The sequence below is a fragment of the Erpetoichthys calabaricus genome, chromosome 1, assembly GCF_900747795.2.
Source record: "Erpetoichthys calabaricus chromosome 1, fErpCal1.3, whole genome shotgun sequence".
Taxonomy (NCBI): domain Eukaryota; kingdom Metazoa; phylum Chordata; class Cladistia; order Polypteriformes; family Polypteridae; genus Erpetoichthys; species Erpetoichthys calabaricus.
The window spans coordinates 129,443,049-129,470,006 of record NC_041394.2 but is presented as its reverse complement, the minus strand read 5'-3'; the positions used below and the strand labels follow the sequence as shown (position 1 = coordinate 129,470,006).

Below are 26,958 nucleotides of genomic sequence, written 5' to 3'. Positions count from 1 at the left end.
AAATCTTAAAAGTGTGTATCCGGAAAAACAAAAACGGGGGTTGGTGAGCGAACATGGAAGCAAATATATCTTGGCAGAAAGAGTTTCTTTGCCATTGTGTCTAGAATATTTAACTCTTTTGTTGTGGGTCTTAAAATAACAAATATTCACATGTGTAAAGGCATGAAGAATATAAGAAAAAATCATGTTCAGGATTTAGGGTTTCTCTCTGCATGCTCTAAGTGTACTGTATGTACACTTGTTTATTGACAGAAATAAAACAGGAAAGTGTTGACTGGTTCAAAGGTAGAAGAAAAATACTTACTTTTGAAGCTTTTCATACTCTCGTTCAAAGTCTCTTTCCACCTACAAAGAATACAGTGTGTTGGTAAGTATACTAAATTCATATTCAAACAGTAATAAATACTTTCCATAAATACTTTCCAAGGATTAATGTTTTTTGTCACTCCTATTGGGACTGAGTATATAGAAAATTAATATGCAAATACTGTATTTATTAGAATAATGCAAATTTCACTAGTGCCTGCAAAACAGACTAAGTATTTATATTTTGAAACATTTTTAGATTAATGTAATATTTACACACAAATTTTCTTAGAAAATTGCTATGTAAGACTAAAAGAAAACCTAATAATGAACATCATACAGACTTTCAAATAGAAGTGGGAAATACGCTAGTTGATCCAGCATATACATTCTCCATTATGGATTTTGAAAAAATGCTTTATTGGTAACATAAATATTAGTGCAAAAAGAAGCAGGAATAATGAATTTCTATCTGTGTAGTAGTGTCTTAACTGTAATGTCTTTTTGGACAAACTTGTATGCAAACTAAGTTTAACAAGTGAGCCTTCCAAGATTATTATTAACATTACCCAGAGTGCTATGTGGTTCAACCTGATTGTTAAGTAAATACTTGTATTTGCTTGGCAGCATCAGTAACAATATCAGTGAGCGAGCAAGTGCCCAAGTAAGAAAAAGATGCTATGTTTTTGATATTTCAACCAAGGTGAAAATCTGTTATTAAATTTATTTGAGTACCAGAGCGTTAACAAGCATTTTGAACAATATCAAGCTCATCTGTGTGTACAATTAATCAGTACTACATTTGTTAGTTAAAAAAAACTTTTCAGTCTGAAACATTATACCAGTATCAGATGAAACCATAAGAATTTTTTATTATATGGCTTTCTGACCATATTGCCCACTCCTAGATTCAAAAAAAGCAAAATTGTAAATAACATAGTGCAAATGAGTGAAACACTATTTGATGAAATCATTGATAATAAAATTGGTGGCATTTAGAACAGAAGTAACTGAATAACCATTCAGTTACCCTTATTCAAAAATGTAATAACAAAATGAAAGTCAAAACATACTGTATCTCCAGTAAGGAAAACAATCATAATTGGATTCCATTTTAGAGTAATCACTATATGGTGATTCATAAAGAAAAGTTACACCAATCCCATCCCTGCTTACCCTGACTTGCTGCAACATCTAAAAAGAAATATGCAGGATTCCCATAACGAATTTGAGAAACAATCGAGTAATTCCCTTACATATTGGTCATACCTTGTGAATATGTAAATATCTGCAGAAATATAAGATACTTGTACCTTTGCAACATATTTAGTCTCATCATCTTACTCTTCATATTTTGCAAGCAATACTGAAGGTTGCATTTGAAGAGTGCTGTGACAAATGAACTAAACAGGTCAATAAGGTGTAAGGTCCGCTACAGCACATCTTCAACCTGAGCCTGGAACAGAGGAGAGTCCCTAGGCTTTGGAAAACATCTTGCATCACCCCAGTCCCTAAGGTATCACGTCCAGGTGAGATGAATGACTGACGTCTGACGTCACATGTGATGAAGACCATGGAGAGGCTGCTGCTTCACCACCTGAGGCCACAGGTCTGCCACGCCCTCGACCCTCTGCAGTTCACATACCAGGAGAAGGTGGGAGCGGAGGATGCCATCATCTACATGCTACACTGATCCCTCTCCCACTTGGACAAAGGCAGTGGTGCTGTAAGAATTATGTTTCTGGACTTCTCTAGCGCCTTCAACACCATCCAACCTCTGCTCCTTAGGGTCAAGCTGACAGAGATGGAGTAGATTCATACCTGGTAGCATGGATCGTAGACTATCTTAAAGACAGACCTCAGTATGTGCGTCTCGGGAACTGCAGGTCTAACATTGTGGTCAGCAACACATGAGCGCCGCAGGGGACTGTACTTTCTCCGGTCCTGTTCAGCCTATATACATTGGACTTCCAATACAACTCGGAGTCCTGCCACGTGCAAAAGTTCGCTGACGACACTGCTATCATGGGCGGCATCAGGAGTGGGCAGGAGGAGGAGTACAGGAACCGAATCAAAGACTTTGCTAAATGGTGCAACTCAAACCACCTACAACTGAACACCAGCAAAACCAAAGAGCTGGTGGTGGATTTTAGGAGGCCCAGGCCCCTCATGGACCCTGTGATCATCAGAGGTGACTGTGTGCAGAGGGTGCAGACCTATAAATACCTGGGAGTGCAGCTGGATGATAAATTGGACTGGACTGCCAATACTGATGCTGTGTGTAAGAAAAGGCAGAGCCAACTATACTTCCTTAGAAGGCTGGCGTCCTTCAACATCTGCAATAAGATGCTGCAGATGTTCTACCAGACGGTTGTGGCGAGCGCCCTCTACTACGCGGTAGTGTGCTGGGGAGGCAGTATAAAGAAGAGGGACGCCGCACGCCTAGACAAACTGGTGAGGAAGGCAGGCTCTATTGTAGGCATGGAGCTGGACAGTTAGACATCTGTGGCAGAGCGACAGGCACTGAGCAGGCTCCTGTCAATTATGGAGAATCCACTGCATCCACTAAACAGTATCATCTCCAGACAGAAGAGCAGCTTCAGCGACAGACTGCTGTCACTGTCCTGCTCCACTGACAGACTGAGGAGATCGTTCCTCCCCTACACTATGCGACTCTTCAATTCCACCCCATTGGGGGGGGGGGGGGACGACGTTAACAATGCAGGTATCTTTGTATGATGTTATCACTCTTTAATTTAATATTGTTTTTATCAGTATGCTGCTGCTGGAGTATGTGAATTTCACGATGGAATTAATAAAGTATCTATCTATCTATCTATCTATCTATCTATCTATCTATCTATCTATCTATCTATCTATCTATCTATCTATCTATCCATCTATCTCAGGGGTGGGCAAATTCATTCCTGGAGGGCCTCAGTTGTTCCAACCCAGTTGCTTAATTAGAAAACAATCCTTGCCAATAATTACATTTCATGGCTTGTTAGTGCTTTAACTCTGCTATGTCAAGTCATTCTCATATCCTTGATTGTTTTTTTTCCATTCTAAGGATATCATCCAAATACTTTGAAGTGTAAAACGGATCACTTTCACTTTTTTCTCTTCTCTTTCCTTCCAAATATTTAATTAAACCAAATAGTGCATGATATAAATACACACAGGTGTAAAGGGTAACAAGCAAAATGGATAACTGCTGGTTTCTTTTGTCATTTGCATCTTATTGCTAATAAGGAGCAATTAAAAACCAAGAATGCAGCTGTTTAAGACTTAAATAAGCAATAAGGGTTCATAATCTTAACGAGGGAGATAACTAAAATGAAGCAGAAGTGTTTCTAGAGCAATAAGTGCTTCTTATTAAGCAATTGGGTTGGAACAAAAACCTGCAGCCACTGCGGCCCTCCAGGAATGAATTTGCCCACCCCTGATCTATCTAATAAAGAATGGATAGTAGGAATGTTTTGATACAATTTTGACACCGCTTGTTAAAGAACTTTGCAAAGAAAGAAAATGACAAAGTCTACAATGTTCCATATTCAACAATAATTGCATAAAGTTGGCACTAGCAGAAGTGTCCTGATTTACATTTATAGAATCCTGGTTTCACATTTATATACTGTATTCCTGTTCTGGTGCATGTTCTACCCATGTCTTTATGAGCTGTTTTTGGCGATACAGCATTTCTCTTTCATCCTATATCTTAAAAATTTACAAATTAGCAACGGTTTTATTATTCCTTAATTATTTCTTATCATCCTGAGGTATCCTGTATATATCCAACCCGAGGGTTCTATTACAGTATATGCAAGCATATATAAACATGGTCGGCAAGAAAGGGGCTCAGAAAGAAATGGAAAAGAAACCTAAAGCTACATCCAAGCCTAGACAGGCAAGTCCAAGTTCAAGTTCGAGGTACAGCCTACCAGAGACTGACCTGGAACAGGCAGGCGAAAGCCCAGACTCCTCTGGACCACGGTCCGCTGCATTGTCTCCAGTTGAGAGCGAAAATGGGAGCGAATGTGCAAGTGATACAGGTCACGATAGCTCACTGATTGGAGAAGATCACTTGAAACTGGAAAAGGCCTTGCAGTCCGCGCTTTCACCTACTCCTCGTGAGCCGGGAACATTGGCTGTAATAGAGCCCGCTGCTTCACCTATGGTGCACGAAAGCAGAAATGATTTGTCCGAACTGAAGGTGATGATCGTTGAGCTCAAGCAAGAGATAAAGAATGATATAAAGAAAGAAATAAATAGTATGCTCATGAGAAACAAGAGGACAAGCGAGAAGACAAGTGAGAAGCTGTGGCGGAAGATGCAAGAGCTGTGGCAGTATAATAAAGACTTGGAGAAACGCGTATATAATCGCTTTGAGGTGGCCTTTAAATGTATGCTGGAAAAAATTGAGGAGCACATTCAGGAAAATGAGCCTAAACTGAGCACATTTGCCGATCAGCTGGAGGATTTTAAGCAGACATTTATGACACGAATTGAAACATCCGAAAATCTAGCATCCACCACTGATGGAAAAGCAACAGCTGCGAATTCTGAATGCAAAAAACTCGGAGACAGACTTGCTGCTCTGGATAAGATGGATGCAGAAGGAATAATATTAGAATTGAAGGTCTACCTGAGAATTGCGAAAGTCCAACCCCAGTGAAATTCGTAGCTGAACTATTCTCCAAAATAATTGGAGAGGACTTTAAATCAGACACCGCAATAGCTGCAGCTTATCGCATACGGGGATCGAACAACTCTAAGCCTAGGACTTTTATTGTGCGCTTCTAGAAGTTACAATCTAAATTAAATGTAATGTCACTTCTCAGACAGAGACAAGAGATTATATTTGAAAACAACCTCATTTGTATTTTTCCTGACTTCTCACCCTCAACAGCTGCTAAGCGTGCCTCTTTTTATCATATTAAACAGCTCTTACGAAGAGCCGATATCAGATACAGCCTCTTGTATCCTGCCAAACTGAAAGTGGAGATTCAAGGCAAACATTACATATTTACCAGTAGAGAGGAAGCAGATAAAGAGTTAAGAAAGCTGATCCCGACACTTTCCTGAAATAAGACTGTGAGTCGCACTCTGTCATGGCATCGTAAAGAAGATATCACCAGCTGTCTGATCCGCTTGCAATGACACTGGTACCGTAATTATACATCCTTTTCCCTTCTCTGTCATTATCTATTTTTATTTTAATTACAATTATACACGTTTATGTATGTATGTGTGGAAGAAATTAGGTTAGTAACCCTTTTCTTTCTTTTTTTTTTTTAAAATGCTAAAGAAGACTGTTTAACACCATTCCCTGGGTTTACTATCTAAACATTTCAAGAATGTTGAAGATTTTCTTTTTTTTTTGTTATGCTTATAGTATTTAGACTGTATTGGCAATAGATATCTCTATTTTAATTCACATACACCGCTGCTGGGGGCTTGTTTTGTTTTGGACGTGCCCTGTCTCTAGGTATGTCAGAGGACTGGGACTTTGTGAAGTGGGGTTCAGCCCCATGTAGGGAGGCAAAGCGGAGGGGGGGGACTAGGGAGGGGGAGAAAGACAGCAAGCTCTATCTAATCTATCCTTTTAATCCTTATAATTATAATTACCAACGTTAACAATAGACCGCATGGCAAAAACCCCTGGGGAAATTGGAAATTAAGGTCAAAGTTGTCTCACTTTTGGTAAAGACTACAAAATGACATCAAAAATTCAGAATCAATGTCTCCAAGACGGGACAGTTAACTTTGTGAGCTGGAAGGCTAAAGGCCTGAATCAAGAATTAGAAAGAAAGAAAGTATTCTCTCACCTAAAAATTCTAAACACTAAAATAGTATTTTTACAGGAGACCCACTTATTAAGCAAGTATCAGTTCCGGCTGCAAAAAGACTGGACTGGCCAAATGTTCCATTCCAGCTTTACAAAAAACTAGAGGTATGGGAATTCTTATACATAGAACAGTCTCATTTGTAGTATCAGATGTTGTATCTGATCCTAAAGGGAGATACATGATTGTTATGGGTAATTTATTTCATTGTAAAGTGATTTTGATAAATGTTTATGCACCCAATGTGGATGATTGGGAATTCATCCAAAATGTATTTGCATCCATTCCCAATGTGAACACTCATAAAATTATAATGGCTGGGGATTTTAATTGTGTTTTAAATCTAGACCTTGATAGGTCTCCTGTCACAGAGGCGATGACATCTAACACTGCAAAGACAATTACACAGTTTGTAACTGACCACAACTTATCAGACACCTGGAGATTTCTAAACCCAAATTCAAGAACATATTCCTTCTACTCACCAGTGTATCACTGCTACTCAAGAATTGATTATTTTTTTGTAACCACTTCTTGCCTACTATTAAATCCTGCAAGTACAACACTATTGTTATTTCCAACAATGCCCCTTTGATCTTGGAGATAAAATTATTATGCCCCACATACTCATCTCGCAGATGGCGTCTTGACCCACTTTATTAGCAGACGAAAACTTTACAGAATTTATATAAAAACAAATCATTTTTTTTCTAGAGACAAATATATCCTCAGAGGTCTCTGCAGGAATACTCTGGGAAACCCAGAAGGCCTCCTTAAAAGGATAGATTATCTCATATCTTTCCCACACAAATAAATTGGAAACCAAGCAGGTATCAAAGCTAACCAATGAAATTACTATAATAGATCAAGAACATGCCAGGTGTCCAAGTGAGTCTCTTCATAGGAAAAGGCAGGCTCTGCACTCAGAACTCAACCTCTTGACAACTACAGAAACTGAACAACTCATTTCTAAATCAAGACATCATTACTATGAACATGGAGAGAACGCTAATAAGCTTTTAGCTCAACAAATCCACAAGCAAGAAGTTCGCAATGCAATCCCAGCAATTACCAACACAAACTGAAACATAATCATTGACCATAAAAATATAATGCACACATTTACAGACTACTATAAATCCTTACATTCTACTGAGTTTAAAGAAGACAAGACACAATCTAATACATTTCTGGATGCATTAGAGATACCACAAATAGATACTCTTAGTGCAGAGGAATTGGATAAACCGTTGGCACTATCAGAATTATTAGATGCTATAAAGTCACTTCAGAGTGGGAAAGCAGCAGGCCCCGATGACTACCCTGCAGAATTTTATAAGAAGTTCTCCACTCAGCTAGCTCCCCTCCTATTAGCAACATTCGCAGAAGCTAGAGACAATAAAATTCTACCTCAAACTTTTTGTCAAGCATTAAACAAAATAAGGACGTATTACAATGTGCATCATACAGACCAATTTCACTTCTGAATAATGATGTTAAGATACTCTACAAAGTCCTAGCTAGAAGGATGGAGAAAGCGCTGCCTTCAGTAATATCACAAGATCAAACTGGATTTATTAAAGGCCGACATTTAGCGTCCAATCTTCGACGCCTGTTTAAATATACTCACCCACAAAGTCAAACATCCTAGAGATTTTATTATCCTTGGATGCAGAAAAAGCATTTGATATGATTGAATGGAACTACCTTTTCACTACATTGGAGAAATTTGGGTTTGGCCTGAGCATTTGTGCATGGATCAAACTACTGTATACCAATCCAGAAGCTTCAGTTTGTATTAATAACACTAACTCAGACTACTTTAAACTATAACGTGGTACCATACAAGGATACCCCTTGTCACCACTACTTTTTGCAATTGCCACTGAGCCACTGGCAGTTCACTGTCGAAATGCTTATGAGATAAAGGGGATTATCAGAGGACTTGAACGGAAAATTTCTCTATATGCAGATGATATGATACTGCATATATCAGACACACAAAATACTGTGCCTGCAGTCCTAACAGCACTAACAAATTTTTAAAAAGATTTCTGGTCTCAGAATTAATTTGACTAAAAGTTGCTCTTTCCAGGGAATTCTCAAGCACACAATATTAGATTGGACACCTTTCCTTTTATCATCGCAGATCACTTCAAATATCTAGGGGTAAACATCACAAATAAACAAAGCTCTTTATCAACAAAATTTTGCTGTCTGTATGGAAAAAATCAAGCAAGCATGCATAGATGGTCAACCCTTCATTTCACTTTAGCTAGAAGAATTAACATTGTTAAGATGAATATCCTCCCTAAGCTTCTCTTTTTATTTCAAAATATTCCAATATACATCAATATATCATTCTTTAAGAAATTAGATTCAACCATAACCACATTTATTTGGAATTCAAAACATCCACGTATCCAAAGAGCGACCCTACAAAGGCCAAAGGCAGAAGGTGGCATGGCTCTGCCTAACATTCAATTTTACTACTGGGCAGCAAACATACAACATATAAAAACCTGGACATTGACACAAATAGATGAACATATGCAGGCTTGGTCTGCAATAGAAATAGAATCCTGCAGTTCATCTTTATATTCCTTGCTTTGCACCCCAATAAATTCAAATTATCGGCAATATACTAATAACCCAATAGTGCTTCACTCACTCAGAATATGGAACCAATGTAGGAAACATTTTAAAATAGAGAATCTTTTATCGGTGGCACCACTGCAGGAGAACCACCTTTTTCAACCATCGCAAACATATGCAGTTTTTAATGTCTGGAAAACATTTCAGATTAAATCACTTAGAGATCTGTACATAGACAAAGTCTTTGCATCCTACGAACAATTACATTCTAAATTTAACTTTCCAGTAACACATTTCTTTCACTATCTTCAAATTAGAAACTTTGTTAAACAGAACCTGCCCAATTTTCCTCACCTCCCTCTATGCTAGAAAATATATTGATCAATTTCAAGGACTTAGACAGCATCTCTGCAATATATAAAACCATTTTACAGTCCCTCCCTTTCAAAGATCCAAGAGGACAATGGGAAAAGGATCTCTCCCTCAACATATCAGAAAAGGAGTGGAAGGTAGCAATGCAGAGAATTCACTCGAGCTCTATATGTGCAAAGCATACAATTATTCAACTCAAAATTATATATCGAGCACATCTGTCTCACTTAAAACTGTCCAAAATGTTTTCTAAGCAAGATCCAACCTGCGAACGCTGCAATCAAGTTCCAGCCTCACTGGGTCACATGTTTTGGGCCTGCACCAAATTAGCATCATTTTGGACCAAAATTTTTAAATGCCTTTCAGACAGCCTTGGTGTCACAATCCCTTCCTAACCCATTAACAGCTGTGTATTGTGTACTTCCAGATCGGCTTAAAGTGGAGAAGGACAAACAAACTGTGATTGCCTTTACTACACTATTGGCACATAGGATTCTTCCAGTTGAGCAAGATAACTCTAACTCTCCACTTTTAAGTCAGTGGGTAACTGATGTTATTTATTATTTGAAATTGGAAAAAATAAAATTCTCACTTACAGGATCTGTGCAGAAATTTTTCAAAACCTGGCAGGATCTAATCAATACAATTTTAGAATAAGCTTTTAAAACACTGAGGAAGCAGATTCTCTCCCTATTCTCCTTTTTTTTCGTTTTCTTCGTAATTTATAAATTTACTTATTTTTACTAGGTTTAAGTTTTATTCTGCTGCCCATGCTCTCTTTCTCAGGGGTGGGGGTTGATTTGTTTTCAATCCTATTCTGGTAAAATTGATCTATTTGTATGGAATGTTGTGTGATTTCAATAAAATCAATAAAATTATTTAAACAAAAAAAAGAAAAAATGAAGAAAATACAACAATAAGCAGGTTTGGAAAATGAATGAATGTGGTTGCCTATTTGACTACTGCCTAGTAAAAGGACACCAATAACAACAATGTTAAATAAGTATTTGTCATTAGACATAGTAAGCCAAACCAGAGGAATACTCAACTATGAATCAGGTACACTGTGTAAAAATGGGCTTAAAAGCCCACACTAAAGCTCCTTCAGTCTTCAGTCACATTATTTGAGGTGAGCTATAAAATGAGAAACCTAATTTGATGCAAAGTCACACAGTAGAATAAAGGAAACACGGTATTAAATGGTATTAATTCAGAGGTGGGTAGTAACGAGTTTCATTTACTCAGTTACATTTACTTGAGTAACTTTTTAAAAAAATTGTACTTCTAAGAGTAGTTTTACTGCACCATACTTTTTACTTTTACTTGAGTACATTTGTGAAGAAGAAACACTACTCTTACTCCGCTACATTGGGCAACACTCGAATCGTTACTTTTTTTCCATTATATACGCTATATTTTTGCCAAAGAGAAGCTGCCACTGGATCTACTGCATAACTGTTTCACCAATCAGACGTAGCAACAATAATCACAAGACTCCGTTTCACCAATCAGACGTAGCAACAATAATCACATGGCTCGGTTTCACAAATAAGATGTAGCCATGCAGTCACATGATCACACACAAACTGTGGTGGCATAGCGGCACAAACTCCTCACAGACAGTGGACAGGGAAAGAAAGATATACATGAAAACTGAGAGCCAACTCCTGCTGAAGCTTAACCATCACTTCATTGAGCGAATAACAAATACGTTTTAACCAAACACGCATAGACAGTCAAGGTAAAGTGAGACTTCTTGTACATGCACTAGCTACCTTGTTCTAATGTTATTTTCTATCAGCTGTACTATCTGGAGGGCAAGTGAATATGCAGTATTATACTGTCAGTGTACAGTATATCTTGTCACTGTAAGTAGTTTGCACTGTTCAAACATACATGTTACCTACTGTAGGTATTGGCTTCAAAAGCTTTGTTGTGAAAAACTGAGATTTGGGATTTTGTGTTATTTTTGCATCTTTATTTTGTAAAGATGTTATTTATTTTTACTAATTTTTTATTTTATTATTTGGAAATATAAATAATGTGCAAATTCTGCTATTTTGCCTGTCTTATTACAACAGTTTCAAAAAATAAATCATTTATTATAATAAATGAGTAATTTTTTGGATGACTACTTTTTACTTCTACTTGAGTAATATTATTTTGAAGTAACGCTACTCTTGAGTACAATTTTTGGCTACTCTACCCACCTCTGTTGAAAATCATGACTTGCAGCTGCTCTCTTTCTGCCACAGCAGTCTGTTGATTTTCTGTTTTTTCTAAGACCACTGTCAAGATGACTTGGTGACCTGAGCAGACCAACATGACTGAAACCTTCACCTTTCTTTATTTTCAGATTAGCTGGTCCAACAAAGGGGTTTGAGTCATGTCAATTAAAACTAAGGCAAAACAAGTTAATCAACAGCAAAAACGTCTCACTAATTAAGAAGATTGTTAGAATGAAAACCTGCAGCCACTGCAAACCACCAGGATATTTACTCAAATATTTGTAAAAGAAGGAAATGAAAATATATTGGAATGACAGAGTCAAAAGTAAAAGCAAACTTTGCATATACAGATTTTAGAATAGGAGACTAAGACATGGTTTTGGCTCTCCCTGTGTTTGAAGAAAACAAAATCCCCCTAGACTTGATGGTATTTTACCAGTACGTTTACAGAAATTAAGCACCTTATTTATAAACTAGACATTAAGCCCGTCACAATAACAGGCGCTAGAACAGTAGTGCATTCTCTTTGAGAATTTTTTTCACGCTCATTTTCCTATGCGTCACTGTATTGTGTGCCTTTAATTTTCTCTCGCAGTAATACTGGTTTGGATTTCCGTAAAATGCTTGTAATTTTCTCTGACAGTAATACTGGCTTTGATGTCTGTAATATGCGTTTAATTTTCTGTCATAACAGTGGGCAATCCGCAGATTCTCCCCAGCAACTGATGTAATGTGTGGCGTGTAGTTGATAATCATGCTTGCGGCGTCTCTCCAGCAAGTACTGTGCAGTTCCCCAGCAAGTATTTTAATCCGTGCTCGCGCGCATTTGATTATTGTATGTGTGGCATCTCCCCAGCAATGGATTTTATGTGCGTGAAAATAAATCTAGTTTTAAAAGTCATCCTATTGTAATATCATGAAAATTCGTATATTTAGGAAAACCCCTTCAACGACTGTCACTTTACACTTTACCGGGCCAAGCTTCTTAATCGCAAATCTGACATCCTCAGAGTGAACACTAATCCCACCTCTTTGGGGAAGCTGGTCTCCGTGTCTCAGTACCCGATTGGATTATTCGTGCCTTTGTTTTAAGTCTTACCTCATTTACAGATATCCGATTGGATTGGCCACGCGATATTTTATAGGTCCTGCCCTTTCTGTCTTGTGTGATGTGTCAGGCGGCCTTTGAAGCATTGCACCCTGCACATGCGCACTTCACAAGAAGACACACACACACGGACACTGAACGCACACAGGGGTTTTATTGAAGAGGATATTTAACAGGTGTATTCTGGCATGTCATTTGATAATAGCAAACTACCTGATAAAAATTGCAAATGTGAATGAAGATGCCAAGAAGGGAGCCACAAATGATCAAAATAATAATTAATAATTACTAACAAGCTTTGCTTTTGTAACATGCAATTATTTTGTGTTTTATATTTGTAATTAATTTAGACCAATTGGTAGAGATCTGTTTTCATTTAGATATCCAACAGTCTCCTTCTGTTGATCAGTGCAAAAAAACCCCAAATGATACAGACAAGTGGAGTAGTAGACAAAACCAAAGCATAAAATGTACCTAGAGCTTCCAAAAGCTTTTGATACTGTGAAGCATCAAAGATTAATTTTCAAACTATAAATTATTGGCCTCCAAGATAAATAAAAAAAAAAAAGGACTTCAAATTGAAAGCAGACAAAGAGTACAGATAAGAGGAGAACACCCGATCTGGGCTTTGGTGACCAATGAGGTTCCTCAGGGTTCTGTAATTAGGCCACTAACACTGCTCATTTATATTAATAATTATGGTACAGTTAAACTTGAAATACTGTGGAGGCCATTAAAACAATTCTAAAAGAACTGGGTAATCAAAAAAACTAGGCAAACACCTGGAAAATGCCACTTAATGTAAAAAAAAAAAAAAAAAACAACTGCAAAGTAGTACAAGCAGACAAAAGAAACAATTAAAAACACATAATGGATCAAACTACACTTCGGGAAGAAACCTCTGAAAATAACTTAGGGATTTACATTAATGCTATACCATGGTTTGTAAAAGCAATTAAACTGGCAAAAAATGTTAAGTTATTGCAAAAACTGTTTAAATGAAATCAAGGTACATTATGCTCAGACTGTATAACACACTAGTAAGACTGCATCTGGAGGACTGTGTGCAGTTCAGGTCATCACTGTAAAAAAACTCACAGCACCTTTAGAATCTGCATAGAAAAGATAATCTCTGTACATTTAGGGAATAGAGGTAATCGCCTACTTTGTGAGTGTTGAGAGAACCCTTTGAGCAGCTAACACTCACGAAAGAGTTAATCGAGGTCTTCAAAATTTTCAAAGGCACCAATAAAGTTGATCTGAAAAAATTCTTCCTATTTAATAGTGAATAACATAATCAAAGAAACTAGTGTAGTTTAAGGGAGAAGTACATTTATCACTAAAGTACTGAAGCACTTCTTTATGCAAAGCATTGCAGCAATTTAGAACTAAATATTGGAGCCTTGACAATCAGAACAAACAACAAAACATGCTTTACAAACTAAAAGAGCTCTTCTTTTTATCAAACTTATGTTCTAACTAAAATCTGCCAACTTCATACTAATAAAAAAATAATAAAAATACATTTTATTTATATAGCACCTTTTCCATGCTCAAGGAAACAGAGAAGGGTAATAAAGTCAAGTAGAGCTAAAAGCCTTCCTGAACAGAAGAGTTTTGAGTTGTTTTTTAAATGAATTCATGGAGTCAGCTAATCTAATTAATTTCGGTAGGTCATTCCAGAGTCTGGGTGCTATACAGCTGAAGGCCTTGTCACCCATGGAGTGTAGATTAGTGTGGGGCACAACAAAATTGCCAGAATCAGAGGACCTTAGTGGGCGGGCAGGCACATAGTGATGGAGAAGGTCACTGATGTAGTTTGGTGCACGGTTATTTAAGGCTTTGTAGGTTATTAGTAGGATTTTATATTCGATTCTGTAAGACACAGGGAGCCAGTGAAGACGGAGCAGGATGGGTGTGATGTGCTCGCTGCTGCTGGTTCGAGTAAGGACTCTTGCAGCTGAGTTTTGAATAAACTGGAGCTGTGATATAAGATTAGAAGGGGCACCTGCCAGTAGGGAATTACAATAATCGATGCGGGATGTGATAAACTACCATAAAGCATCAAAATATTATTATCTTGCTATTTGCTAGGCTGATTTATAAGGCTACTAAAGAAAATCATCTCTTTTGCAAAAAGTATATAATGACTGAAAGAATAGGTGCCATCAGAATGGGAAACAAAATTATTCATTCTGATTTTGTGACTTTGTATGGCAGAATTATACTGCAATGGCTAAGGCTGCTATTGCAAACTTCAGGTGACCTGCATCAATTCCCAAACTAACTTTTTTTTTTTTTTTTTTTTTTTAAACTAAGTGTGCATATTTAGTCCAGTTACAAATCATTTTAAATTTGTGTACATCTGAATGCTGTCTATGCACAAGAAATTATCTAAAATATCACTCTATGGCAGAATATAATCCCACCTAAATGATAAGAAATACCTATGGTTAACTCTGTTAAGAATGGAGAGTAAATACCAAAATCAAAGCAAGAAAAAAAAATTTCTCACCAAATGATATTTAGTCTCAAAATGACACAGGTAATGTAAAAATGGGGTGATTTTGAGAAACAAATCAAAATAATGCATCTTTGCCCAAAAGGTAAGCATGAAGGCACAATAGAGGAATAGTGCGCAGAAGATCTTCCCTGGAGAATTGGGTAATGCCAGAAATTATTGGCCACTGTGCAGTACAAGGCATTTATCACTGTTTTTAAAGAAGTGGCAGTATCTGAAAGGAAGCTTAGAAAGAAATGTGACTAATTCTGAAGGAATGGCTGATGTTTGCAGCAATGTATCAAGTTACAATAAATAATTGAAAACAAGACTATAGAAGACGCAGTAATCCCTTTGTTTTATTTACACAGATCAAACGTAACCTCCTAGGTCTGAAGGATCTGGGAAAACAACAACGCAACATAACACATTACACATGCCAAATTTCCTCCAGTGCATCAAATAACGTCTGCTTAAGTGCTCAGGAGGGTCATAATTGATGGAGTCTTAAAACTGCAAAAAGAGAAATTAAACTGATCAAACAGATTGTCAAGGAGCTTAGGGAGATTAGTCAGGTCCTCCTTGTTAGTAAAAATACTTTCAGCAGTCTTTTTTAACATATTCAACAACAAATAAATTAATATTTACTTTCTCTAATGCACTACCTATAAAATTACATACTTATCGAACATGCTCACATACCCTACTGAAATTACGTGTACTAACTTTTGCTTTCTTTGGACAGCTGTTGAATTTTGCTGGTGTGCAAGTAGTAGTAGTAATAGTAATTCATCTTCTACTACTTTATTGGATCTGAACTGTTGATAGTCTATTTTAAAACATGCCTTAAGGCCAAATTATGAAGCATACAGCAAGCCAATACCATATGTCATATCATTCTAATAAAGTAGTCTCTTACTTCACGTGTCTAAGCATTGCCATCAGCCATTTGACATTCCAACTGCATACAACAACAGACTTTCTTTGCAATGGGGTTGTGTTATAGCACATATCTTGCACAGACTGGGATTGAACCAGTTGGATTAGCTGGTATGTGTTTAGCAGATGACCACAATCACCTGTACAAAAGATGTCAAAGTCAGGTAATGTTCTCATCATAAACTTTCATCTCCTGTATATACCAGACCTCTCACCAAGACACCAGCCATTTCTGACAGCTCCTGCCTTAAGATGATTTGCTGTGTGGTTGTTCCTTAGAATATACTGTATGCATGAAGCTGGGCAAGCACATTCACTACCAAATTCAGTAGGGTAATATTATCATCACAGACAGTTTGAAAGTTTATTGAATGTTTGTGTTACCTTTTCATATCAATGTGTTCATTCACTAAAGGTGCTTGCATGGAAACAAGAGTGGAGTTTATTACACTTACATACTTCTGCTCAAATCCCCTGTTAATTGAACATCATAGAGAAAATGATGAATTGTGGAGAAGTGCAAGTGACAGCCTTCAAGCTCCCTGGAAGATTCTTGAGTGAAAAAGGGCAGCTAATCTCTGAAAATATGCTCTCTGTACAATGTGCCAGGGGTGATATTTTCTTTCAATTTGAGAATGTACAGTATAAGAATTTCTTCATATCACTCAGGTATTATGAATTCCAATTTGCACATTGACTCTCACATGCATTCTCATGGAATTTACAATGAAATATGTTCAGAAAATAATTTTAAGGAGGTCTAAAATACTCTAAAAACATGTATTAATGTACAGTTAGGTCCATAAATATTTGGACAGAGACAACTTTTTTCTAATTTTGGTTCTGTACATTACCACAATGAATTTTAAATGAAACAACTCAGATGCAGTTGAAGTGCAGACTTTCAGCTTTAATTCAGTGGGGTGAACAAAACGATTGCATAAAAATGTGAGGCAACTAAAGCATTTTTTTTAAACACAATCCCTTCATTTCAGGGGCTCAAAAGTAATTGGACAAATTAAATAACTGGAAATAAAATGTTCATTTCTAACACTTGGTTGAAAACCCTTTGCTGGCAATGACAGCCTGAAGTCTTGAACTCATGGACATAACCAGATGTTGGGTTTCCTCCTTTTTAATACTCTGCCAGGCCTTTACTGCAGCGGCTTTCAGTTGCTGTTTGTTTGTGGGCCTTTCTGTCTGAAGTTTAGTCTTCAACAAGTGAAATGCATGCTCAATTGGGTTAAGATCAGGTGACTGACCTGGCCATTCAAGAATTTTCCACTTTTTTGCTTTAATAAACTCCTGGGTTGCTGTACGTCTTGGGTCACTGTCCATCTGTATCATGAAACGCCGCCCAATCAATTTGACTGAACACCTCAGAATTCATTCGGCTGCTTCTGTCCTGTGTCACATCATCAATAAACACTAGTGTCCCAGTGCCACTGGCAGCCATGCATGCCCAAGCCATCACACTGCCTCCACCGTGTTTTACAGATGATGCGGTATACTTTGGATAATGAGCTGTTCCACGCCTTCTCCAAACTTTTTTCTTGCCATCATTCTGGTAGAGGTTGATCTTGGTTTCATCTGTCCAAAGAATGTTTTTCCAGAACTGTGCTGGCTTTTTTAGATGTTCTTTAGCAAAGTCCAATCTAGCCTTTCTATTCTTGAGGCTTATGAGTGGCTTGCACCTTGCAGTGCACCCTCTGTATTTACTTTCATGCAGTCCTTCTCTTTATGGTAGACTTGGATATCATACGCCTACCCCCTGGAGAGTGTTGTTCACTTGGTTGGCTGTTGTGAAGGGGTTTCTCTTCACCATGGAAATGATTCTGCCATCATCCACCACTGTTGTCTTCCGTGGACATCCAGGTCTTTTTGCGTTGCTGAGTTCACCAGTGCTTGCTTTCTTTCTCAGGATGTACCAAACTGTAGATTCTGCCACTCGTAATATTGTAGCAATTTCTTGGATGGGTTTTTTCTGTTTTCGCAGCTTAATGATGGCTTCTTCCACCTGCATGGAGAGCTCCTTTGACCGCATGCTGTTTCTTCACAGCAAAATCTTCCACATGCAAGACACCACACCTCAAATCAACTCCAGGCCTTTTATCTGCTTAATTGATAATGACATAATGACGGACTTGCCCACACCTGCCCATGAAATAGACTTTGAGTCAATTTTCCAATTACTTTTGAGCCCCTGAAATGAAGGGATTGTGTTCAAAAAATGCTTTAGTTGCCTCACATTTTTATGCAATCGTTTTGTTCACCCCACTAAGTTAAAGCTGAAAGTCTGCACTTCAACTGCATCTGAGTTGTTTCATTTAAAATTCATTGTGGTGATGTACAGAACCAAAATTAGAAAAAATTTGTCTCTGTCCAAATATTTATGAAACTGTACATACTTGATACTTTATGTGTTTTTGCATATGGTGTTTGGGCAGTCCTGCAAGATTCTTTGTGCTAATTTTTATTCACATTTACGGCATTGTGGTGATTTTTGGTGCTCATTAGTAGTTGAATGGTTTAGGTAAATACTTTCTTCTAATGAGCCTTTGAATCAAGTAAGTCTTTGTGGCAACGGTTGTTCACATCTTGCCTGAAGAAGGGGCCTGAGTTGCCTCAAAAGCTGGCATACTGTAATCTTTTTATTTAGCCTATAAAAGGTGTCATTTTGCTTGACTTTTCATGGCATCAATCATGAGACATTTATGCCTTTGCTTCTAGCCTAGGCTAGTACTACAGCCTGTTAGGATTTGTTTTACTACACACAGTGTCTCTTTTTTGCATCTCCCACCAATGCCTGCTCTTTTGCAACCTCGCATTAACACTTTGTACACTATCTTTAATTAAAAAAACATTTTTTTTCTTTTTTATATTTGCCTGATACATTATGATGCTATTCGATTGTTACTATATTTAGCTACAACTGTGTACATGTACTGCATTTCTGCATATACATGTCATTAATTGACTGGTAAAAAAAAAAAATCAATGGTTACTGGTATGGTTATATAAATGTTTCATTTATTATTTAGAAGGCAACCCACAATCAAAACACTTACATTCTTCCTTTATTTAATAACATTTATTCACGAAAAACTAAACTGTATTTACAAATTCTACATCTTTGCTTATAAAAAAAATGAACAATGAAATCACTAATTAATTAATCCACATACTAATATGTTAGTGCATGGGATTTCAGTTACGCTGGGAAGCAACTCTAAATAAACAATGACCCAAAGCTTTAAGCCAACACTTTCACTTCAGGTGTCATGCTTATATGTATAGTATACAGATTACATTATCAACATTTGACTTTAAAGCTATTTTTTAAACTACCAGGGATATACATTTTATTTAACTTAAGCAGTTAAAAAACTGCTTTAAAAATTAAAAACTCGGAGTTATCACATCAACAAAAAGTCCTATAAACAGAAATGAGCCAACCAATTTTTTGCCTGGACTACATCCTAAGAAACACTATAGAACAAAATATTTACTATGGTGAGTAACTAATGATAAATTGCTGCTTTTTAACTTTCTTCTTCCTTTCAGGGTGTGTCTAAAGCTACTCAAAAACTATGAATGAATGGTGCCAGTGTACCTGCCTAGTACACACAGAAACATAGCCTGTGTGTGGGATAGTACTCTTGAGTGGGTGCAATCTGGAGAAACCACTTCCACTATAATTGTCTGTCGCACACCAGACTTAGTATATGGCTAGCAGCCGCCTGTGACATTAGAGAGACCAGAGGAAGGAATAGGAGCAGTCTGGATACTTTTGTTTGGAATACGTCACTCACAGTTTACAAACTTCTAAATCCCTTTTTATGTTTTCTAATTCAGACACAGCAGCACCATGCAAACAGACAGCAACCCCAAACCTTGTACAGTACCGGAGGAAACCACAAACAGAGAAACAGTAAATATCCTGAAGTGTTTAAATCAGAAAGGGCAGATCACTAGAAAACTTTAATTGCAACAATTAGAATATGACCAAAAGAAAAAGGATAAATTATACAAAATGAAAAAGACAGCATCTCTTCAGATTCAATCAATAACATGATTTCATTTATTTAAAGCAGAAGCATAGGGCTATAGACAAAACAGAATAAAATAAAAAGGGCATTTACTAAATTAGGTTCTGTTTATTTTGCTTTCAAAATAAACTATATTTGTACTTTTGTTTCCTTTCACGTAAATCCATAAACTCAAAATAAAAAAGTTAAGACCTCCTTATTTAGTTGCACTATTCAGAAGCAGCAGTAAAAAGACAGTGCTTACAAACAACTATCTGTTTTGTTGTACAATCAAGCTTTAAGCTGCAAGAATTGCCAAGGATGGCATCCCCTCTACGTGGGCTGACAAATTCATAACCTCCTCCAGATTTCAAAACAAGTGGGTGTTTTAATGAGGTACAGATTTATACACTTCTTTAGTCTTTTCATGCTTTTTTTCTTGTATCTAATTTGCTGATGCATATAACCTATTTTTAATTTGTATTACTGTTGTTTTCTTTTGAAACATCAAAAAATCTTTATTGTCCCAAAGATGAGACAAGCTCTACACAGCAGAACTGGTTGAATTAAATAATGTCTGATGTCTGGTCTAACTGGTGTCAGACTTCATGAAATAGGGACTTGCTATATGATTAAGTTACTTTTATTTAAACTCTTATTTAGAAGTTTTCGAGTTTTAAGCGTAACTACTTGTGTAATAACATACACACCATAATGACATTTAGATTATTAATAAGTACCAGGGATATATTGATGGCTACAAAGATTCCATGTATTCCAGCTGCTTGAACACATTTACAAGGACACAGAGTGTAAAGCATTTAATCCTGAACCTGTAACATTCTTCCCCAAAAACATACTGCCCGTAAGAAAGCATACGCTGTACAATCTCCAAGAACTTTTATGTTAAAGAACAGCACACACTACAAACTACTTAAATCCTTTTTTAAAAAAAAGCTTTTAAAAAGGGTGCATAAAAAGATATTTCAGTAGCACTTCATTTACTGTTCTCTTCTTTCCCAGTTTGCTAATTATTATGCCTTGATCTTCATAAAAGTAATCAGGAATTAAATCAATTACAAAAAATCAATGACAGCAAGATCACAGGTAATTTAGCACTAGAATCCCTGAAGCTTACGAATTTTTTCGTTGTTCCTGACATATGCCAAGACACTTGTAGCTCCTTATCACTGTGCTAATAGCCCGCTTTTGTTTTGTAAATGTGTGGTTTAGCAGAAAGCAGCTTGCTACACCCCCCACCCCCCATTCAGTAAGATGAAGGCATGAAGTCTGTGTTGAAGTGTGTATGTGGCATTGCATTTGTTTGTAAGGAATTATATAGGTAAAGAAATATCGTTATTTGAAATACATACTTTTGTTGTGTGTTCCATTTCTACGATGTGTATAAATATAAAATGACAGGAAACGCAAGGCAAGAAATTCTGAACACATGACTAAAACAGAAAATGCTTTCATATGTTATAGTAATTACGACATAATTTTGACGTAAAGTGTAGGATGTGTGAAGCCTAAATATCTAAGAAACACTTTCACAAAAAGTGTAACAAATAAAGTAAGCTTTTATTCAAGACTAAAACAAAAGAAAAAGAAAATGCACAACTGACCCATTGCTGAAGCCCAACTATCAGTCAGTACAAAATGTAAGACATTCACATACGCGTGCGTCTCCGCATTTCATTTTCAAACAGTTGTTACAGATCTGCGCAGATGGTGCAGTGGATAAGCTACCATTTAGCAATGGTGAGGTAATAGTAGAGTGCTGCTATTATTATTATCATATAACAAACATTAAATAACCTACTTTTGATGCGAGTCTGTAACATCCTGTGTAAATTTACAGTACTTCTAAAAGAGGTTACTTTTCCTCACACACAATCATTCATATCAACATGTCATTTGAACGTTTTTTTTTGTTTTTTTTATTATTCAGTTTTATTCTTGGATTCCTGAATAAGTGAATTTGAATTATTTTTTATTCAATTTTATTCTTGAATAACTTAATTGGAATGATTTTTTTTTTTATTTAGTTTTATTCCTGAATTCTAGAATTAAAAAATCTTTCAAATGACATGTTGATGTGAATGTCCATGTGCGAGGAAAAGTAACATCCACCATAGACACTGTGGCATCTGTTTGCTCAACAAGACACTATTGAGAAATGGTTGAGCTGCGTAAGTGTGTCTGCTTTTATCAAATGTATGTTTTTATTATATAATAGTAAGAATAACAACTACTCACTGAAAACGGTAAATGCAAGGAGGACCCGGGACTGAACCCGCAACCTCGATTATGAGGCAGCAGTCTTTACCTCTACATCAGCCAAGTTAACGTGTCTACTTTGTATCGATTGATATTTGTCCTTCAGTTTTTACACATTGCCAGCAACATGTCAATTGAGCCATTTCTTTTTTCTATGGTTATATTCTTGAATAAAAGAGCAATTGTTTTGTTATACCGTTTGTGAAAGTGTTTATTTGATATTTGGACTTCAGTCTTCACACATTATACACTTCACATCAACACTTTGTCAATTATATCTATACAGTGGTGTGGAAAAACTATTTGCCCCCTTCCTGATTTCTTATTCTTTTGCATGTTTGTCGCACAAAATGTTTCTGATCATCAAACACATTTAACCATTAGTCAAATATAACACAAGTAAACACAAAATGCAGTTTTTAAATGATGGTTTTTATTATTTAGGGAGAAAAAAAAATCCAAACCTACATGGCCCTGTGTGAAAAAGTAATTGCCCCCTGAACCTAATAACTGGTTGGGCCACCCTTAGCAGCAATAACTGCAATCAAGCGTTTGCGATAACTTGCAATGAGTCTTTTACAGCGCTCTGGAGGAATTTTGGCCCACTCATCTTTGCAAAATTGTTGTAATTCAGCTTTATTTGAGGGTTTTCTAGCATGAACCGCCTTTTTAAGGTCATGCCATAGCATCTCAATTGGATTCAGGTCAGGACTTTGACTAGGCCACTCCAAAAGTCTTCATTTTGTTTTTCTTCAGCCATTCAGAGGTGGATTTGCTGGTGTGTTTTGGGTCATTGTCCTGTTGCAGCACCCAAGATCGCTTCAGCTTGAGTTGATGAACAGATGGCCGGACATTCTCCTTCAGGATTTTTTGGTAGACAGTAGAATTCATGGTTCCATCTATCACAGCAAGCCTTCCAGGTCCTAAACCAGCAAAACAACCCCAGACCATCACACTACCACCACCATATTTTACTGTTGGTATGATGTTCTTTTTCTGAAATGCTGTGTTCCTTTTACGCCAGATGTAACGGGACATTTGCCTTCCAAAAAGTTCAACTTTTGACTAATCAGTCCACAAGGTATTTTCCCAAAAGACTTGGCAATCATTGAGATGTTTCTTAGCAAAATTGAGACGAGCCCTAATGTTCTTTTTGCTTAACAGTGGTTTGCGTCTTGGAAATCTGCCATGCAGGCCGTTTTTGCCCAGTCTCTTTCTTATGGTGGAGTCGTGAACACTGACCTTAATTGAGGCAAGTGAGGCCTGCAGTTCTTTAGACGTTGTCCTGGGGTCTTTTGTGACCTCTCGGATAAGTCGTCTCTGCGCTCTTGGGGGTAATTTTGGTCGGCCGGCCACTCCTGGGAAGGTTCACCACTGTTCCATGTTTTTGCCATTTGTGGATAATGGCTCTCACTGTGGTTCGCTGGAGTCCCAAAGCTTTAGAAATGGCTTTATAACCTTTACCAGACTGATAGATCTCAATTACTTCTGTTCTCATTTGTTCCTGAATTTCTTTGGATCTTGGCATGATGTCTATCTTTTGAGGTGCTTTTGGTCTACTTCTCTGTGTCAGGCAGCTCCTATTTAAGTGATTTCTTGATTGAAACAGGTGTGGCAGTAATCAGGCCTGGGGGTGGCTACGGAAATTGAACTCAGGTGTGATACACCACAGTTAGGTTATTTTTTAACAAGGGGGCAATTACTTTTTCACACACGGCCATGTAGGTTTGGATTTTTTTTCTCCCTAAATAATAAACACCATCATTTAAAAACTGCATTTTGTGTTTACTTGTGTTATATTTGACTAATGGTTAAATGTGTTTGATGATCAGAAACATTTTGTGTGACAAACATGCAAAAAAAAAAGAAATCAGGAAGGGGGCAAATAGTTTTTCACACCACTGTAACATGAAAAAAGTTCTTCACATTTGCCTCGCATTTCCTGTCATCCTATATTTACACAGATTGTTGTAGACAGAGAACACACATGCAGTGTATGTATTCCAAATAACGATATATTATTTACCCTATACAATTCCAGACACCTTATTCCCAGATAAACAGACTTCAGCTCAGAGAATTTTGTGTCTGACTTGACTTCAGCTGCCTCGCTGGGGGGTGGGATAGCAGGCTGCTTGCTGACACATTTGCTAAATGAAGATTTTGATGACGAGGTGCGAAGGAATTTAAGATGGCCTGGCATTATGAATATTTTCGTAAGCTTCAGGGATTCTAGTATTAAGGTCAATAATTACTAACTAGCTATTGGGATTGATTGTCTTGAATTGCTGATCTACCTGGTTACGAAGTTTGTTTAGAATTATAGATAGGAGTTTGATAACATATTAAAAGCAATTTACAAATATGCTATATTTAATACATTTTAATTCAACTTTTAAAAGTCAGCAATGGTTTAACTTCAAGAAGACGCTGGGAGAGGACATCCCAGGGTTTGTTATCCACAGTAGTGCCCTTAAACTTAACATACAACAAGTAGACCAGTGCTTCTCAAATTTCTGACTACAGGTTAAAGTTCCATCCAGTTTCTCACTCAGTCAGCTATTGCTACCTTTAATTGATTTCAGTGCTTAATTACCTAACCTGTTTTTCTATTTATTTTGCTTTTAGAAAACTGCAGTAGTGTTAGATTTATACTTATTAGAAATTAAGACATATTTGCAGTTTTTTGTATCTTTGATTGCTTACTTTGTTTTTTTAATGAACTTTTTCAGTGAAGTTTGCTTTCTTAATTGTATCTCAATACAGAATATTCATGTTGAGCAGAGCACACACCCACAAAAACGGCTCTAAAACGATCATTTACTTCAATGCAACTCACTTCTGTGCTCATTAGTAAATAAGTGTCTAAATACCCAGAATATTAAAAATAATAAAGGAAAAATAAATATTTTTCACCCATCTAACACATATAAATTCCTGCTTTATTCAGTAAAAAATATACCATAACCAGTTTATAACTTCCAAATGGTTGTAAAAAGCATAGAAACTGGGAAATAAAGACTTGCTTAATTAAGGTAGGAGTCCATTTCAAAGAATAACAGGTCAGGGACATAAACCTGCAGCCACAGAGGATCCCCCAGGACTGATAGTTGAGAATCACTGAAGTAAAGGACCAGCTTGAAAGGATCATGGTTGGCGGGAAGGAACTTAAAGCAGTAAAAAGTCAGAGAAGTAGGATGGTGCTTGGGCATGCAAGGATTTATTAAATCAGCAGGAGTATTTTGTACTAAATTTGTAATATATTTATCAGCCAAAGTTGGTGTGATGTGTTCCCAAGAGTGTGAGTCAGAACTCAAGCAGCAGAGTTCTGGACATACTACAGTTTATTTAAAAACTGAAGTCCATACAATAAGGCATTGCAGTAGTCTTGCCTAAATACCTTAAAACAGGAATTAAACACAACTTGCATCTGAAATATTCAAAGTTGGTCTAAGAGAAGCTATATATAAGTTATATATAAGAAGGATGCATTCACTAAATTGTAAACATGTGGAACAAATTACAAAGAGGACTCAAATATAATACCCAGACTTCTAATTAAAGAATGATTCTGGACAAAGATACAAACGATCCAACTTAGACAAATAAGACATTTTTAATTAACAATATTTACGTTTTTGTCACTGTTTAGTTATAAAATGTTATATGCCAGACGTAACCTATCCTGCAGGCCGATAGTAAGAGCAGGAGCTGAGACTAAAAAAAATATTTTTACGCAGATCTCAGTGTTGTGGACATAATGACGATAGTCCAGAATATGCACAATAATAGTACTGCATAAAGGAACTGCATAAATATTACAAAGAAGAGACCCCAAAACTGAGCCTTGTGGCACACCCTGAGTACTAGGTATCATGGAAGATTTATTGGAACCCAGTGCAACAAACTGTTGTCTATAAGATAAAAGTTTATAAACCAATCTAAAATAGTGCCAGAAATTGATAAAAGTTACTTCAAGCATTCAAGCACTAAATTATGAAAAATTATGTTAAAGGCAGCACTGCAGTCTAACAAAACAAGTCAGTGCTGTAAACAGAGCAAAAAAAAAACACACTGCTGTTGTGCAAATTTATCATATAGGTGTGCACAAGTCTGCAGCTGTTCAAATATGTGTTCTTAGGCTTTTGAGAAATTTGATTAATTTTTGGGATCAATCCCTTCTTTCTTTAAAAGAAAAGTTCTAAAAGCTGCACTTTTCAAAAAATGATTATACAAATTCAGAGGAAGGGAAATTGTTAACTGCATTCACAATGAGAGGACAGTGAAATGGAATACATTGTTTTATCAACAAGGTAGGCAAACAGTACACAGAAAAAATGTTTACAACTCAAAAACCCTACTTACAACTCTTACTCTCATATTAACTTGAACTATATTAACAAGTATAGACAGAAAAAACTAGTGAAATGTTTACTAACAGAAGAGGACGCTGGAGAAGATGACCGATGAACTTCAGAGTAATCAACATTTACCAAGGCTAGACATGTAGTTGGAAAATAAGAGCAGCACTCTTATTTATAAATAACTACAGAAATTTAGAGTAACATTCACATATAAGAAATAGAATTTTAGACTTTCACTAAGTTTATTAATGATGATAAAAGAGATTCCTACACAAGATAAAATTAGCTCTGTAATATAACAGGTGCTTGGGGTGCTCAGTGCTTTTCTAAATATTTTCTGATGTACTGTAAACGCCTCACTATGTACCTCAACTGGCATCCCTTAGGTTTCT

At 36.7% G+C, this 26,958-nt stretch overlaps 1 protein-coding gene across 2 annotated transcripts in view; it reads right to left on the bottom strand.

Annotated features, from left to right (window-relative positions):
• bin3 (bridging integrator 3) overlaps positions 1 to 26,958 on the bottom strand; it is a 266,316-nt gene that overhangs the window by 113,584 nt on the left and 125,774 nt on the right. For both annotated transcript variants that reach the window (XM_028806128.2, XM_051935652.1), the window contains exon 3: positions 305 to 345. In XM_028806128.2, the coding sequence (XP_028661961.1) occupies positions 305 to 345 (41 nt within the window). The remainder of the gene's footprint in view (positions 1 to 304; positions 346 to 26,958) is intronic.